The sequence below is a fragment of the Coregonus lavaretus genome (genome assembly GCF_964263955.1).
Source record: "Coregonus lavaretus genome assembly, chromosome: 2".
Taxonomy (NCBI): Eukaryota; Metazoa; Chordata; class Actinopteri; order Salmoniformes; family Salmonidae; genus Coregonus; species Coregonus lavaretus.
In genome coordinates, this window is record NC_139989.1 from 50,138,184 (window position 1) to 50,155,892 (window position 17,709).

The 17,709-nt window shown below is 42.2% G+C and overlaps 1 protein-coding gene and 1 pseudogene across 2 annotated transcripts; one reads left to right on the top strand and one right to left on the bottom strand.

Annotated features, from left to right (window-relative positions):
• Positions 1-1,412: 1,412 nt before the first annotated feature.
• On the bottom strand, positions 1,413-8,941 carry LOC311142927 (dehydrogenase/reductase SDR family member 7C-B-like). Its single transcript, XM_084178678.1, has 7 exons — positions 8,668-8,941; positions 3,244-3,400; positions 3,005-3,117; positions 2,598-2,808; positions 2,421-2,513; positions 2,108-2,254; positions 1,413-1,997 (listed from the first exon to the last, which is right to left on the bottom strand). The coding sequence occupies exons 2-7, from the start codon at positions 3,395-3,397 to the stop codon at positions 1,783-1,785; spliced, it is 933 nt and encodes a 310-aa protein (XP_084034804.1). The 5' UTR covers positions 3,398-3,400; positions 8,668-8,941; the 3' UTR covers positions 1,413-1,782.
• LOC311142935 (splicing factor U2AF 65 kDa subunit-like) lies at positions 7,893-15,722 on the top strand (annotated as a pseudogene). The gene is made up of 12 exons (XR_014615227.1): positions 7,893-7,941; positions 8,720-8,894; positions 9,023-9,126; positions 9,386-9,537; positions 9,664-9,780; positions 9,891-10,029; positions 10,152-10,231; positions 11,874-11,964; positions 12,890-13,012; positions 13,115-13,201; positions 13,306-13,548; positions 15,331-15,722. The product of XR_014615227.1 is annotated as a splicing factor U2AF 65 kDa subunit-like (transcript).
• Positions 15,723-17,709: the final 1,987 nt, after the last annotated feature.

The window sequence follows — 17,709 nt, forward strand, 5'->3', positions numbered from 1 at the left end:
TTATTAGCTGCTGCTACAGCTTGGGCTCCCAACGTAAAGGACTTCTCTAACAGCTGCGCTGTGAGACGGTCCTTCTGTGTCGGCAAGGTGGCCTTCTTGGAAGAGGGCCAGGGACTCGAACCCGGTACGAGGTACGCAGCCATGGCGCTCTCTAACCTGGGGATTCCCTTTGTAAGGCCCTGGTATCTTCCCTCCACTCTGGTGAATGGGAGGTACGATCTAGCCGGCGAACGCGCCGCCAGAGGTGCCTCCCATGAGCCCTCGACGTATTTAGCCAATGAGGGCATTGCTGGAGCCAGTGTCTCTGCCGCTCTCCTTGGCCGGGAATAGGGGCCGCCCTCCATTAAATCCACCTCCGGTGCGGAGGGAATAGGATGCAGCGGTATTTCCAAACGTCTGGCAGCCCTCTCAATGAGTCCGGGAAAATCCGACCTCAGAGAGGCTGCAGCGAAAGACAAGTCTTCTGACCTCTCAGAGCCCGTATCATGGAAAATCTCCAGGTGTGCTCATTGTAAGGACAACGTCGATGATCTGGAAAATCGACTGCGTTTTCTTCGTCCTGAGTCTTCTCTTCATGGCTTCTTCAGTATAGTCCAGTCGCTGAAGATAAAGGGAGGCTGATTGAGGGGAGGCATCCCCTCTTATAGGGACACCTGTACTCCTATTGGCTGCAGGTGTGTGCATAATTTTGTCTCAGGCTGATGCTGCCTTAGGGCAGTGGGTAAACCAATAGGAGCAGAGCTCCCCTATGGGGCGGAGCTCCACGATATAGAACTACCTCCTTCTTGCTCGTGAATTTGTAGCGCAGCACCGCGCTATGCTGATGCCCTGTGCCAAGAGAGTAAAATCTTATTTATACGTGTAACATATTATATTCCCCACAGTCATGCGTTCCTAACTAGGAACGTTCCCAAGTAGGTCATGCATGAACACCGGCCTCGAGTTATTGTAACCTGGTTGTAAATGGCAATCCCTGCTCTGTTTCACGCTCACCCTCGCCGTCCAGGTTGATGGAAAAGCAGACGTTGTGTCGGTCATGTTTTACTCTGAAGTCGGTGTTAGGACTCAATACACTGAAGGCAGACATATGAGTATTCAAAACCTTTACAGAATGAGGTGTTCTGTTCAATGCACAGACGCGAAAAATCAGTTTTCGTAAAACCATATCGATATTCTTGTTCAAGAGTCAGTTGTCGCTCGTGGCCATGCGCCGTCTTTTCCAATGCAATTCCATTGATGCCCACTAGCTGGCGTAAAATGGTTACTTCATGACTATGTGAGTTGAGATTGTAATTCAATTACCGTCCACCTCTGTCACAAAATACAATTACGAGTCTCCAATTCCATCTGTAGGCTACAAAGTGGTCTCTTTACCAATGTTATATATATTATGAAAAGTAAAGACAAGAAGACAGAGGGCCAAACAAGGTTTATTTCTAGGCTCAGTAGGCCTGATATATGGTTCCAATTAATAAACAACAGTTTCCCTAATTTCTGCTATATGACAGTTCTACTGAAGCAAGTATTGTCCCTTATGAGATACCCAAGTCATTTTAGTTTCCAAGTAAATTGTTTTCCGACATGTTTTTCCGACACCTGCGTCCATTCAGCATTGAAAACATTCTGTCATTTCAATAATATTTTTGTCTTCTTCTCTTTTCATTCCGGTCTCAGCTGCTCCTCCATATTTGACAGTAATAAGTGCTGGTCCAACACATCATCTTATCCCCAGTTCTATGTGGTGTGTATCCAGAATCCAGAGTCAGTCCAATGCTATGTAGACTACAGCGCTTCTGAGTCTTCTAAAGCTGCAGCATTATTCACTCCTGCAGCCATCACAGCGAAAAATACATTTGGGAAAAGGGATCTGGCGTAGATGGCCATCTTGGGGAGGGAGTGAGCCATGACCACCTCTCTCTTCTTGCTGTTCAGAATCTTCAGGATCTCATTGGCAGCCTCTGCTGGTGTGATGCCCATAACCTTCTGTTTGGAGAAGACTGGGAGGGGGGGGGGGGGGGGGGGGGGGGGGTAAAGTTGGTTAGAGTGGTCAGACCAGCACAATACACAGTTAGGAACTTTAAGAGCATCAACTGAGACAGCAGCTTACTTGACCAGATGGACTTGTTGGTCTTTTCGGCAGGTGGAGGGGAGCTGATGAAGGTGTGGTTGACAGTGCTGATAGAGATGCCATACTCCTGGACCTCAGCCCTCAGACAGTCAAAGAAGGCTTGGACCGCATGCTTAGAGGCAGCATCTGAAACCCAGCAGAAGACAAATTCAGACCCTGATCTCCTGCTCGTACAATTGTGTTTCATTATTGAGGGAATTCATACTGAACATCTGAATACCTGTTAATTCAAACTTCATCAAACTACATTCAGAAGTAGGCCTACTGTCGGTATGAAAATGACTGAACTCACAAGTGGCACGGAAAGGCATAGCCAGCTTGCCCTGGATGCTGTTGACCAGAACCACATGGCCAGTCCTCCTCGACATCATGGATGGCAGCAAACCTGTGGAAGGGACCAATATAACACAACTCTCAAACTCAAATTCATTTTAACTGAGTTCAATTATGCTCTGTTGTGATATAGTACCCTTAGCCACTGTGATAGGTCCAAAGTAGTTATTGTCCATGACTAGCTTGTCCATCTCCAGTGATGTGCTCTGTACTGGGGCCTTGACTTTCAGGCTGCTGTTGAGAATGAGCACATCCACACAGCCATAACACTCCAGCGTCTCTGCGATCACATCTGGCATGCTGTTCATGTCACCGAAATCCACTAGAACAAGTTTAGGAGGGAAGGTCTAGGAAAGGGAAAGAGGATTTCACAATGATGCAGGACCAAATTATCGTAATATATTGTTATTAATCTTTAGGATATTCATGGTCACTTTGCAATTTATACATATTCATATAGATGCCAATAAAACTAAACTTTTTATCAGGCCTATAAAGACCATATCATTGCTCTGTGGGGTTTAAGAGCTATGACATACTTACGATTTTAGGGTCTGCAGCGCTAGTCAGGTTATCAGCAAAACCTTCAAGTTTTTCCCAAGTTTTTCCACAAAGGATGACTCTAGCTCCTCCCTCGTGAAACAACTTAGCACATTCTGCAAAGAAGGTTTGAATTAATAAATGTACAGACAGAATACTGTTTTAGTAACAATGTAATAACAGATTTCTACTTGCATTTCATATCTGAGCTTTGTTTTTCAAAATCAAAACAAGGGATTTACCATTTCCCAGTCCTGTTAAGGCATCTGTTATCACGACCACCTTGTTGCGTACCGTTCCTGTGGACAAGAACTTGAGCACCAGACTGTGCAGAAAAATAACCACTGCTGTTACCACCACCACAACAGGCACCAGCAGAATGGCAGCTGGGTCCATACTCTGGAAAATACCAATGGGAATGTCATTTTCAGTAGCATATAGTGCCATGTTTTAGTGTTTAGTGAGAAAACTTGAAAGTATTGAATTGAAAATACAGGCAGTAAATGTATTCTTCAGAAGTATGCAGTGAATTCTTATAGAAATACACGTTGGTCTAAAGTCCATTATATGATATGATGAAAGCATGTTCAAGATGAATCAATAATCAATGGATTGACTAATGGATGAGCGAGGAGTGATTACATAGAATAAGAATTAAATTCCAATTCTATGAGTGATTATACACTGCTCAAAAAAATAAAGGGAACACTTAAACAACACATCCTAGATCTGAATGAATGAAATAATCTTATTAAATACTTTTTTCTTTACATAGTTGAATGTGCTGTCAACAAAATCACACCAACATTATCAATGGAAATCAAATGTATCAACCCATGGAGGTCTGGATTTGGAGTCACCCACAAAATTAAAGTGGAAAACCACACTACAGGCTGATCCAACTTTGATGTAATGTCCTTAAAACAAGTCAAAATGAGGCTCAGTAGTGTGTGTGGCCTCCACGTGCCTGTAAGACCTCCCTACAACGCCTGGGCATGATCCTGATGAGGTGGCGGATGGTCTCCTGAGGGATCTCCTCCCAGACCTGGACTAAAGCATCCGCCAACTCCTGGACAGTCTGTGGTGCAACGTGGCGTTGGTGGATGGAGCGAGACATGATGTCCCAGATGTGCTCAATTGGATTCAGGTCTGGGGAACGGGCGGGCCAGTCCATAGCATCAATGCCTTCCTCTTGCAGGAACTGCTGACACACTCCAGCCACATGAGGTCTAGCATTGTCTTGCATTAGGAGGAACACAGGGCCAACCGCACCAGCATATGGTCTCACAAGGGGTCTGAGGATCTCATCTCGGTACCTAATGGCAGTCAGGCTACCTCTGGCGAGCACATGGAGGGCTGTGCGCCCCCCCCAAAGAAATGCCACCCCACACCATGACTGACCCACCGCCAAACCGGTCATGCTGGAGGATGTTGCAGGCAGCAGAACGTTCTCCACGGCGTCTCCAGACTCTGTCACGTCTGTCACGTGCTCAGTGTGAACCTGCTTTCATCTGTGAAGAGCACAGGGCGCCAGTGGCGAATTTGCCAATCTTGGTGTTCTCTGGCAAATGCCAAATGTCCTGCACGGTGTTGGGCTGTAAGCCCAACCCCCACCTGTGGACGTTGGGCCCTCATACCACCCTCATGGAGTCTGTTTCTGACCGTTTGAGCAGACACATGCACATTTGTGGCCTGCTGGAGGTCATTTTGCAGGGCTCTGGCAGTGCTCCTCCTGCTCCTCCTTGCACAAAGGCGGAGGTAGCGATCCTGCTGCTGGGTTGTTGCCCTCCTACGGCCTCCTCCACGTCTCCTGATGTACTGGCCTGTCTCCTGGTAGCGCCTCCATGCTCTGGACATTATGCTGACAGACACAGCAAATCTTCTTGCCACAGCTCGCATTGATGTGCCATCCTGGATGAGCTGCACTACCTGAGCCACTTGTGTGGGTTGTAGACTCCGTCTCATGCTACCACTAGAGTGAAAGCACCGCCAGCATTCAAAAGTGACCAAAACATCAGCCAGGAAGCATAGGAACTGAGAAGTGGTCTGTGGTCACCACCTGCAGAACCACTTCTTTATTGGGGGTGTCTTGCTAATTGCCTATAATTTCCACCTGTTGTCTATTCCATTTGCACAACAGCATGTGACATTTATTGTCAATCAGTGTTGCTTCCTAAGTGGAAAGTTTGATTTCACAGAAGTGTGATTGACTTGGAGTTACATTGTGTTGTTTAAGTGTTCCCTTTATTTTTTTGAGCAGTGTATAATCAAAGTGAGAATATTGAACGTTCTCAAAAATGTATTTCATACCAACAGATATTCCAGGTCCATGATTTTGGTATCCAAAATACCCTGTTAAAGACAACCGTTAGAGGTCCAATGCAGACGTTTTGATCTCAATTTCAAATCATTTCTGGGCAACAATTAAGTACCTTACTGTGATTGTTTTCAATTAAAATGGTCAAAAAGAAACCAAAATAGCTTTTTAGAAAATAGCAATGTCTCAAGTATGAATATAGCTAGGACTGTCTGGGAGTGGTCAGAGTGAGAGGGGAAAACTAAAAACTAGCTGTTATTGGCTGAGAGGGTTGGAGCTGTCTTTCTTATTAGCCTATTAACTAATTTACCAACTGGTGATGTCACCAGGCAGGCCACAACTCCATCCCACCAAAACAGGCTGATATTTCAGGTGGTCCTTTCAAACAGCTCTTACACTTAAAAGGCATTATCATCATGTTCACAATTTCACAGTATTATTCAAACCTCATAGTGTGGAAATATAAATAAAACACAAGAAAATCACGTTTTTGAATGCACTGGGCCTTTAAGTTAACTACTCTTATAACTCTGAAATGGAAACAGAAGAAACATATATTGACCATGTACTGTAGTGACAGAGCAAGTTAGAAGATATAACTTATGATCACTCTAGTAAATGCTGACTGGTTGTTTCATCAGAAGGAGCTAAACATACTCCTTGATACATGACCTCAAATTATTACAAAGGGCAAAGTGAACCTCATCTTCAGTTAAGACAGCGTCAATGTGAGGCATACCGAATATGCTGTCTGTCAGACAGTCAAGGTGACTCAACATTTCATAGTTCATTCATATAGTATAAGATACAGTAACTTTCTCTCCTCAGATTACTATCTCCTTGCAATCACCACATTTGACAATCCCAGTTTGTCCCACTACAGTTTAAGTGGGATTGGTCCACAGTTTTTGTTCTACTGGGTGTTGTAATAGCACTTAAGCCACAGTTTACCATGTACAGTGTGTGTCTGTCCTAAGGGAGGCTCTAAATATACCCTGACCTAAAAATACTATAGCAACATTATCTTCAAAAGCTGTACAGTAACATCAGCACAACTCCAAGATAAACTTAATAGATCCAAGAATAACATGAATGTAACAAATGCAACAAAGACACAATGTGAAAACAACTAAAGACCGTAATCATAGATGTTATCCTGCCATTCCTACACAACTACAATCAAATCAGAACATGGAACCATACAGTTAAAGTAACAAGTTTCACTGTGTCTCAACACAAAACGTGCAAATACTGTCCTGGCCGGGTGCCTTTGGCTGACTGTCTCCATTTCACACCTACAGTATGCTTTGATATCATTCACAACCTCCACTTACGGTTTGTGTTGGCTAGATCTCTGGTGGAAAAATGTCTGCTAGTATTCCTGGTTAGGTCTTCTCATGTGGGGCAATGTTCCCAGCCCCAGCCCATTCAGAGTGTAGCTCTGACCAGCAGTCCCCCCTAGCAATACTTTGGGATTTGAGCTCTTTTAATAGCGCACAGCTGAGTCAGTCATTTTCCATGCATGTTGTATACATGTTATGTTTAGCATGGCAAGGCAGCTCACGCCTCCTGGAGGCAGAGGAGGTGGGGGAGATGGTGTCCCATTGCTAAGGCCCTGCTCTATTTAGCTCCGTTTTCATTTAGTGCACCACAAAGCAAGGATACGGCATAGAAACAGAACTGAATCACACACACTCACACAGACGTACCAGTAACATGCATAGCCTACACACACTGACAGAAAGACACACACACACAGGGCCGGCTTACCGAACGGGCACGTGCCCTGGAGCCCCGACCTCCAGGCTCCCCCAAAAGAAAAGTTAATATTATTATTTTATTTTGGGAAGTTGAGAGCCGCCTGGAGGTCGCGGCCCACCTAGATAACTTATTATGAACATGTTGGTTGAGGGCCCCCCAGATAGCATATGAACATGTCATAAGCCATGGCAAAATATTTAGAATAAAAAATAAATAAAAGATGCTTTAAAACTGCAAGATTTTCTCTAAGTCTCATGGCACATCGGGCCCCAGATGTGCAGTCCAGCCCTGCACACACACACACATACACACACAGCTCAGCATGCACTGTTTTGTCAGCTTCCCAGGTTCTTTGACCTGTTTTATTCCATGCCAAATGTTGACCCAAAGTCTCCATCTCCAACCTGTATCAAATAAATTTAATTATAAGCATTGTAGAGAAAACATGTGGTTATCCTCTCAGCTTTTTACTAATTAATCCACACCTGGCATTCAGTTTCTCAAACTGATTACAGTATTGACTAAAACTCTACAACTCCCCACAATGTGATTGCTCATGAACGCTCCCCATGTTCATCGTTTCTATGAAATTCCCTGATCTGCACACTCTTGGAATGTTCGGCTACTCTCTCATCTGGGTTGCTACTGTGTAGCTATGTTCTATCACTCTGTGGAATGGATAGCGTGAGCAGTTTGCCTGGACGACTGGAAAAATCCATGAAGCGGTCTACTACAATTCTAGCTAGCTGGACTCTGGCGTCAAGGCAGTCAGGCAGATACAGAATATAATCAGTTTAAAATATTGCATTAATCATGGCTGATTTTGAGGAATTCGAAAAACAGCTGAGTGAAAACCGACAGGGTGAGTTCCCATTTTATTTCAGCCTTCAATGTTGGATGAGTTGCAATTATTCTAGCTAACTAGAAGCTTTTAGGTCGCTAACTAACATTAGCTAGCTCAGTTAGCTAACTAGCATGCATTGCTGTGGTTATGTGGCCAGTTGTCAAGTTAGCTAGCTAGCTTTGCTAGCAGAGCTAGTCCTGCTGTATGCAGATGTAGCCTATTTGACTAGCTAGCTAACTTAACCATTAGCCACTTCATTTATTGATTAGCAAACATGGCATGGCTATAGTTCGAGTGAATTAACTAGCTACCTAGATAAATTGATAGTTAGTTACCTAGATAAATTGATAGTTAGTTAGCTAGTTAACTAGAGCTGCACCAGATATCTAGACGCACTCATTGACCTATTGCACTAGCCAGCTAGAGCTAGCTAGTTGTTACCAAGATAATCAAGCTAGCTATCCCAGACTGACTGATCAATTTCGTTTGCCTAGTCAGCTTGCCGGTAGCTATATCTTGGTCCATAATAAGCATCCCACCAGAATGTTATGAACTCAGTTTTGGTCAAATCTATTCACATCGCCGGAAGAAGCTTCTGTGTATTTTACCCCGATCAAATGAAGTTTATGCAATTATGTTCAAGAGATCATACAAGTTTATTACAACCCCTCTCTGCATGTTAGGTATGTCAGGTGTATGATCCGTTGGGCTTAATGATGCTGAAATATGATTGTATATAGCTACCAAAAGCTGGGCTTATGTTCCATCCTTTCTCTTCCCACCTAACGTTACATAGAGAGAGAGAAGGAGAGACGCAAGAAGAGGAGCGGCAGTAGGTCTCAGAGCCGCAGTGAGAAACATCGCAGCTGGAGCAAAGACCGGGGCAACCGGAGCCGAGAGAAGCAAAGCCGCAGTCGAGACAGGAAGAGCCGGGAGCGGAGGAGCACCTCACGGGATCACAAGAAGCACAGGTGAGTCTTCAGCCCCTGGTACCTGGAGCCACTCACTGACAGAAAGCAGCATGTCAGGTATACTCAGGTATTGCCTTTTCAGTGTCATCTTTGCCAACAATGAGTCAACATGTATTCTGTTTACTCAGCTATTCTCCACGAAGAACAAGGAAGAAAAGGACCTGCAGATACTGGGATGTGCCTCCCCCTGGCTTTGAACACATCACACCATTGCAGTACAAAGCTATGCAAGGTATCTGTCAGCTTCTCTTTGCCAGTTAATGTCCCCCTGTGATGTTCCCCGGCTTCATTTAATTCCTGTCAAGTTCATACAAGTTCTTAAAACTGCATTGTTGGTTAAGGGCTTGTAAGTAAGCATTTCACGGTAAGGTCTACACCTGTTGTATTCGGCACATGTGACAAATAAGATTAGTTTCGATTTTAATTGTCAAGAACAGTGCCAGTTACTAAGGTTGTGTGAAGTTTCTCTTACTCTCTACTTTTCCCTTCAGCGGCTGGGCAGATACCCACAATAGCCCTGCTGGCATCAGCTGCCACGACTGGGTTGGCAGTAACACCCACCCAAGTGCCCATAGTTGGCAGTCAGATGACTAGGCAGGCTCGACGTCTCTATGTTGGCAATATTCCCTTTGGTGTGACCGAGGTAAACTTCCGAGAGGACTTACATTGTCTTGCTCATTGAAGTGACAACATCGTATTTCAAGGTATTTATGTAGTTACTGTATGGGTTTCAGCTGTTATTTTTTCCTTTATTTATTTCTGTTTTTAGGAGTCTATGGCAGAGTTCTTCAATGCCCAAATGAGGCTTGCAGGCCTATCGCAAGCCGTTAGCATCCCTGTGCTTGCTGTGCAGATAAATCAGGATAAGAACTTTGCATTCCTAGAGGTAGGTTGCCTTATGTCCTCTCTCTTCTGTATATGTTGGTGTGTAACATTAGTTGCCTTGCATAACTTACTTAGAAAGTTTAACTCCCTGTTTGGCATCTTCCTCTCCAGTTCCGGTCTATTGATGAGACCACACAGGCCATGGCTTTCGATGGAATCATTTTCCAAGGTCAATCGTTGAAGATAAGACGACCACATGACTACCGGCCTCTACCTGGCATTTCAGAACAACCTGCTTTTCATGTCCCAGGTTTGTACAGTAGCAACATGCTTTCTTAGTTATGTAGTTCACATTCATGGCACCAGTAGATATCAGCTACAGTACAAGTATATTGCAGTTTAACGTGTTTATTGTCGTTTTTGTCTCTGTAGGTGTCGTGTCCACAGTGGTACCAGACTCCCCACATAAACTGTTTATTGGAGGCCTACCCAACTATCTCAATGATGATCAGGTACTTTACTCAAACAGTAATTTCACATTGACAACACAAGCATACCTTACCCTTCTCATTTGTATTACTTTCTTGAACTGGTCACTGAATTGACAGACTTACAGTATTCTGTTTTGGTTGGGTGGGGGAGAAGTGACCTTTGTCCTTCACACTTACAACCATGTTGAGATCACAGGAGGTTGGTGGTACCTTAATAGGGGAGGACGGGCTTGTGGTAATGACTGGAGTGGAATCAGTGGAATGGTATCAAATACATCAAACACATGGTTTCCAGGTGGTTGATGCCATTCCATTTGCGCCGTTCCAGACATTATTATGAGCCGTCCTCCACTGGTTTAGATACAGTCAGCTAAATAAAGCTTATAGGCACAAGTGAATAAAAAAATACTAGGGAGTAACAATGGGAATAACGTTTGGCCTAAAGTAGACAGTATGAACTTAACTGTAACTGACACTCTTTCCCTGGCCCTCAGGCCATGGCAGGCTTTAGTAGTGTAGAGATGCTTATAAGAACTAACACATTCAGCACTGACAGCATTTGCTTCAGTCACACCCTGCAGGTGTGTGAGTGCTTTTGTGCACAGCACAATGTATTCCCTACCCAAAGGAGAAGTTGCTGTTTGAAAAACATTGAATAATTTACCTTCAATTGAATTACATATTCTTGCAGGTTCTGTTTTCATTGTGTCTACAATTTGGCCAGTGTTGTATCGAAATCAAAATATGAATGTAGTATTTATGTCTGATATTTGAGAAGATGCGAGTAACTCCTCATTTTATGCAGTTTGCTGTTACACTTCTGTTAGCAATCATGAGATTACATTTCATTAGCATTATTCATTAGCATTAGTTAATGTGAACACATTATTTTTCACTCCATGAATCGCTGTAATGTGTTTGAATAAAAACTCAGCTAGGGATTTCATGACTGAACTAAATTGTGAATGTATATTTACACATTATTTATGCATAATCATCAACCCAGTTTCAATCTCATTCACTTGATTTCAGAAATAACAATAGTGTCTCTATCAGTTAAGTAGTTTATAGTCACTAATGGTCCCATGAAAACATACTTTTGAATGGGATAAATGCTTGACCACCTGCTTGCAGGGGCTATAATTATATGAATAGGTGCATGAATAGGCTTGATTATCAGTACTCCAGTGAGTGATAAATCTTCTTTATAAAAGTGTAACTGTTCATCTGTATGCTAATTTCTCATTGTAAGGATGCTTATTTGACAAAGGTAAGCAAAGTCCAGTTCATAAGATTCAGCGAGATAACATATCCTAGATTTAGGTTTACACACAATATGCAGGCCTGAGTAAAATTCCTGGTTAAGTCTAATGGTTGCCAACAACCGTATTCCATGATTCCTCACACCAAACATATATTAAGCCCTGACTGTGCTACATCTTCACTCCAAGTTCCAGAGAGATTGGGAAATGGCAGAGGTCTGCAATGTTGTTGTGCACTAAATGAATTGGATTCTAACTTTCCATTCCTCATGATTTCTTTCTAAACAGTACCCTGATTGTACCCTGGTGTTTATTTTCTTATTCTTTTTTACTCTTGCAGTCACTGCTACTGCTTTGATACTCACAGCTCTTTCATTTTTGTTCCCCCACTTTGTCCCCAGCTAGGGGCCTGTAAGATCGTTAAGTCTGCGCTCATAATTTGTTCAGTAGTACTGATCTACTGCTGCCATGCCAACATGTAACACAAGGCAAGTAAGACATTCCGTTCCTCCTACGGATACACTCCTAGCCAGCAGGTTCCCTTCCTGGCTACTCTTTCTCTCTCTCCCATCACTCTTTTGGAACGCGTTAAGGACCAAATTAGTTAGGGTTGGGATAAAATAATCAGATACCCGATATGTTAGGTTTTGGGGTGGTTCTCAGCCTTAAAAATTAAGTTAAGACTGTATTAAACAGGTGCATTTTGTGCCTTAGTGAGTTAGATGAAGTGATATCCAATCAGTTTACTTTGATGATGGGTTCATCATTTTGATGGATCAGTTGAAGTAGTAAGCAAATATAAGTATTCGATTTTATAGCCTGTGCACAATTTTCAGCACAACCCGTGTTATTACTGTTTAGTAACTTTATATTATTGTTAAGTAAACTGAATGTTCTGGTAAAATATGAATAAAATGCACTGAAATAAATACATTACACAAAGTTTGTTAATCCAGTACTGTCTGTCTGTGCCTGTTAATGTTTTTGCCATGCAGCAAATCAGTCATTCAGGGCTCTTTCAAAAACCTTATATATAGTTTCCCTGGATTATTGTGGATTTAGTATTTGTCATAATTAAATAGTTACTCTATAAAACACCAGCCATTGTATGCATATACAAATTATTAACAAATTATTAACAAACAATTGATTTGCTTCGCAATTAAGCAATCTTAATCTCATCACACTGAAACTGATACACATTCTACACATTTTTTTATTTTTAAATACAGATATAAGAAACACATATTTTGTTTTCTTTGACCATGTCATTTATTGCACTTCTCCAGGCCATTCACCTTGGTATGATTTCTCTCCTCATGACTATTAAATGGAGGCTTAGAATTCATTCAGTAGAATATGTGGTGGATTCATATTACCCTGCTTATGCCTCTGCTTGTCTTCATCTCTTGTGCAGGTGAAGGAGCTCTTGACATCATTCGGACCACTCAAAGCTTTCAACCTTGTGAAGGATAGTGCCACGTCACTGTCCAAAGGTTATGCCTTTTGTGAATATGTAGACGTCAGTGCGACTGATCAGGTACAGATGAGCAAATGCTTTCTCATGGTTATCGTTATCTTGTTTTGGTGTCAAATCAATCTTGTTTTTAAAGGTTTAAACGTTTCTGTGTATGTTTGTCAGGCAGTGGCTGGGCTCAACGGCATGCAACTAGGTGACAAAAAGCTAATCGTTCAGAGAGCAAGTGTGGGGGCCAAAAACGCCAATCCGGTGAGTGCAGTTCCCTTGTGCATTTTGAATTGCAAGAAACACATCTGAGTATCAGCAGTCTAAATATGCCGTCTGTCTGGCCTGTTTTTCTTCCTCCCCCCTAGACTGCCATCATCGAGACCCCGGTGACGCTGCAGGTGCCTGGGCTGCAGAGACTTCAGAAGTCTGGGCTGCCCACAGAGGTGCTGTGCCTGCTCAACATGGTGATGCCTGAGGAGCTGGTGGACGACGAGGACTATGAGGAGATCCTGGAGGACATCAGAGAGGAGTGCTGCAAGTACGGCAGCGTGTGCTCCATCAAGATCCCCCGGCCCGTCGACGGAGTGGAGGTCCCTGGCTGTGGCAAGGTAAGAGTCTGACCTGAGGTTATTCAATACAGCATGAGACTCTGCTCTTCAATATTGTTAAACATAAGTCATTGGTCTGAACTAAATAAAAAACTGTAATACACCACATGAAGTATGAATTGTTGTTGAAGTAACATACAGTGCATTCGGAAAGTATTCAGACCCCTTGACTTTTTCCACATTTTTTTACGTTACAGCCTTATTCTAAAATTGATTAAATTGTTTTTTTCCCCCTCATCAATCTACACACAACACCCCATAATGACAAATCAAAAACAGGTTTTTATAAATATTTGCAAATGTATTCAAAATAAAAAAAACTATTCCATTTACGTAAGTATTCAGACCGTTTACTCAGTACTTTATTTAAGTACCTTTGGTAGGGATTACAGCCTTGAGTCTTCTTGGGTATGACGCTACAAGCTTGGCACACCTGTATTTGGGGAGTTTCTCCCATTCTTCTCTGCAGATCCTCTCAAGCTCTGTCAGGTTGGATGGGGAGCGCCGCTGCACTGCTATTTTCAGGTCTCTCCAGAGATGTTTGATCGGGTTCAAGTCCGGGCTCTGGCTGGGCCACTCAAGGACATTCAGAGACTTGTCCCGAAGCCACTCCTGTGTTGTCTTGGCTGTGTGCTTAGGGTCGTTGTCCTGTTGGAAGGTGAACCTTCGCCCCAGTTTGAGGTCCTGAGCACTCTGGAGCAGGTTTTCAACAAGGCTCTCTCTGTAATTTGCTCCATTCATCTTTCCCTCGATCCTGACTAGTCTCCCAGTCCCTGCTGCTGAAAAATATCCCCACAGCATGATGCTGCCACCACCATGCTTCACCGTAGGGATGGTGCCAGGTTTCCTCCAGATGTGACGCTTGGAATTCAGGCCAAAGAGTTCAATCTTGGTTTCATCAGACCAGAGAATCTTGTTTCTTGAGTCCTTTAGGTGCCTTTTGGCAAACTCCAAGCGGGCTGTCATGTGCCTTTTACTGAGGAGTGGCTTCCGTCTGGCCACTCTACCATAAAGGCCTGATTGGTGGAGTGCTGCTGAGATGGTTGTCCTTCTGGAAGGTTCTCCCATCTCCACAGAGGAACTCTGGAGCTCTGTCAGAGTGACCATCGAGTTCTTGGTCACATCCCTGACCAAGGCCCTTCTCCCCCGATTGCTCAGTTTGGCCGGGCAGCCAGCTCTAGGAAGAGTCTTGGTGGTTCCAAACTTCTTCCATTTAAGAATGATGGAGGCCACTGTGTTCTTGGGGACCTTCAATGCTGCAGAAATGATTTGGAACCTTTCCCCAGAACTGTGCCTCAACACAATTCTGTCTCTGAGCTCTACGGACAATTCCTTCGACCTCATGGCTTGGTTTTTGCTCTGACATGCACTGTCAACTGTGGGACCTTATATAGACAGGTGTGTGCCTTTCCAAATCATGTCCAATCAATTTAATTTACGACAGGTGGACTCCAATCAAGTTGTAGAAACATCTCAAGGATGATCAATGGAAACAGGATGCACCTGAGCTCAATTTCGAGTCTCATAGCAAAGGGTCTGAATACTTATGTAAATAAGGCATTTCTGTTTTCTGTAAATTCACATATTTCTAAAACCTGTCTTTGCTTTGTCATTATGGGGTATTGTGTGTAGATTGATGAGTATTTTATTTTATCAATTTTAGAATAAGGCTGTAATGTAACAAAATGTGGAAAAGGGAAGGGGTCTGAATACTTTCCGAATGCACTGTATATACATTTGCTATTTGGATCCTGATGAGGTTGATGGTTATTTTTGTTTCAGATCTTTGTGGAGTATGTTTCTGCTGCAGACTGTCAGAAAGCCATGCAGGCCCTCACTGGCCGCAAGTTTGCCAACAGAGTGGTGGTCACCAAATACTATGATCCAGACATGTATCACAGACAGGAGTTCTTAGGGTAGAGGGGAAACAGGAGGTAATACCTGGAATTAGCTGGGACCTCCCCTTTCCTGCTTCCTCAAACCTGGTTTCAGCTCTTCAGTGATGGCAAGTATCGTGTGTTCTTTCCAGTATTCACAGCTAGTACGTTGTAACCCTATCCTCATTTACTACAGTAGTACAGATTTTTTGGGGGGGGAATAATAGATTTTTACATGTCTTTTAGATACTTTTTGTTGGTGTAATATATCAGTTAGAGTATCTGTGTGCAGTGAATGAATCTACACTCATGCTGTTTGTGTAGGATTCCCTTTGCAGAAGTAGTATGAATGTCATGTGTACTTAGATCTAAAACCAAACTAATATAACATAGCCAGTGTTGCTGTCTTTCTTGAAACTCTAGAGTCAATGAGATGATACAAAAGTGAAATTCTATTCTGAGCACAAGCTGTTTTCTTATTTTGTCTCTTAACTTCAAGAATTGTTAACTCGAGATGTAGCTATATTTGATAGCTATCATACTTTCACTGTGTGATTCTGAGAAGTAACTAACAGTGAGGTGTTATTGTATCTCCCCCCCCTCCCTTAAAGGCATACTTCTGGATTTTGGCAATGAAACCCTTTACATACTTCGCCAGGTTCAGATTAACTCACAGATACCATTTTTATGTCTCTGCATCCAGTATGAAGGAAGTTAGAGGTAGTTAGCAATTGCGCTAATGCTAGTTAGCAACTTCCTTCACGTAGATACATAAAAACTGTATCCATCTGACTCTGGAGAAGTAGATAAAGGGCTTCATTGCCAAAATCCAGAAGTAGCCCTTTAAAACTCAAACACCTAAAACTTGTGTTAGAAAAACACTCTCAACACTAATAATTACAAACAGTGAACAAAACAATTAATTCTACAAAGTAATGATTTGGGCATTTTCACAGCGGTTTAAACCCATAACCTTGAAATGTGCAGATTGTTTTGTGTTGGTGCTCTGGATTAAGAATTTGTGTTAGATTGCAGCAAAAAATTACAAGGTCACAAAAATACCATACCGGCAATAGAAATTGACATTATGCATAGTTTTTGGAATAAGAAATATTTGGTCCTACAGGAAAGGATGAGGAGATTTTAGAAAATGTGCTTTTAATTTATGTAAATAATGTATGTAGCTACTGTATATTCTGTGTTTTTGTTATCTGATGCTTTTGCATTTGTATGGAAGAAAATTGGTTAATTTATTATTACCCAAAGGGTTTTTAAGCTTCATGAAAATTGCAGATGTCAGTTGATCCAACATTGTCGTTGTATGACAGTACATTAATTCATATCATTCATCATTACAGTGAGAGTACCTTTGAATTTTTTTACAATGTACTGTATATCTCATACGATTACAACAAAAACACTATACTTAATTATGGGTAAATTAGAAATCAGCTTTCAACTAAATACATGCAGTGCATTGATTAAAATGAATTATAAATACTGTTTTTGTAAATGTAGTTTTGAATGTGCTAAAACTGAAAGCATTTTTATGTACAACATAACCTACCTTGAATAAATGCCTGCATCCTCTGTCAGTCTATAATGTCATTATTGTCGCTGTGATGTAGGGCTGATGTCCATTTCTGGACAGGGGCATCTTGTGAGATCAGATCAGGTGAGGAAATGTGAATATACTGTAAACATACACCAGACTGATTATCAGTTCAGCTTTTAGTCAGTAGAAGGCAGCAATGTTGAGCTTTGTCAGACTGTTCTCATAGACTAGACATAACATAGTAAACGAAAATCCGGGACACTCAAATTAGTATAATATGTTAAGTTTGGTATGGTTACATAATACTAAAGGTTACTTAAGGCAGAAAGGAAAGGACGGTATATATAACACAAACGTGTAGCAACCTCAACGGTTGCGTGTTTGAATCTCATCACGGACAAGCATTTTAGCTAATTCGCAACTTTGCAACCACTTACTACTTTTTAGCTACTTTGCAACTTCTTAGCATGTTAGCTAACCCGTTCCCTAACCCTGACCTTAACCCTTTAACCTAACTCTTAACCCTAATCTTAACCAGAGATGGGCAAAATGTACAAAATACAATTACAAAATATAATTACACAAAATACCATAAAGATCAATGTATCATATTAAACTACACAATACTTGTATTTTGAAATGTATTTAATTGAAATATATTTATGTATTTTAAAATACAAAATACAGAAATATATTTGCAAGTAGCCGGCACCGAACAGCAACAACACT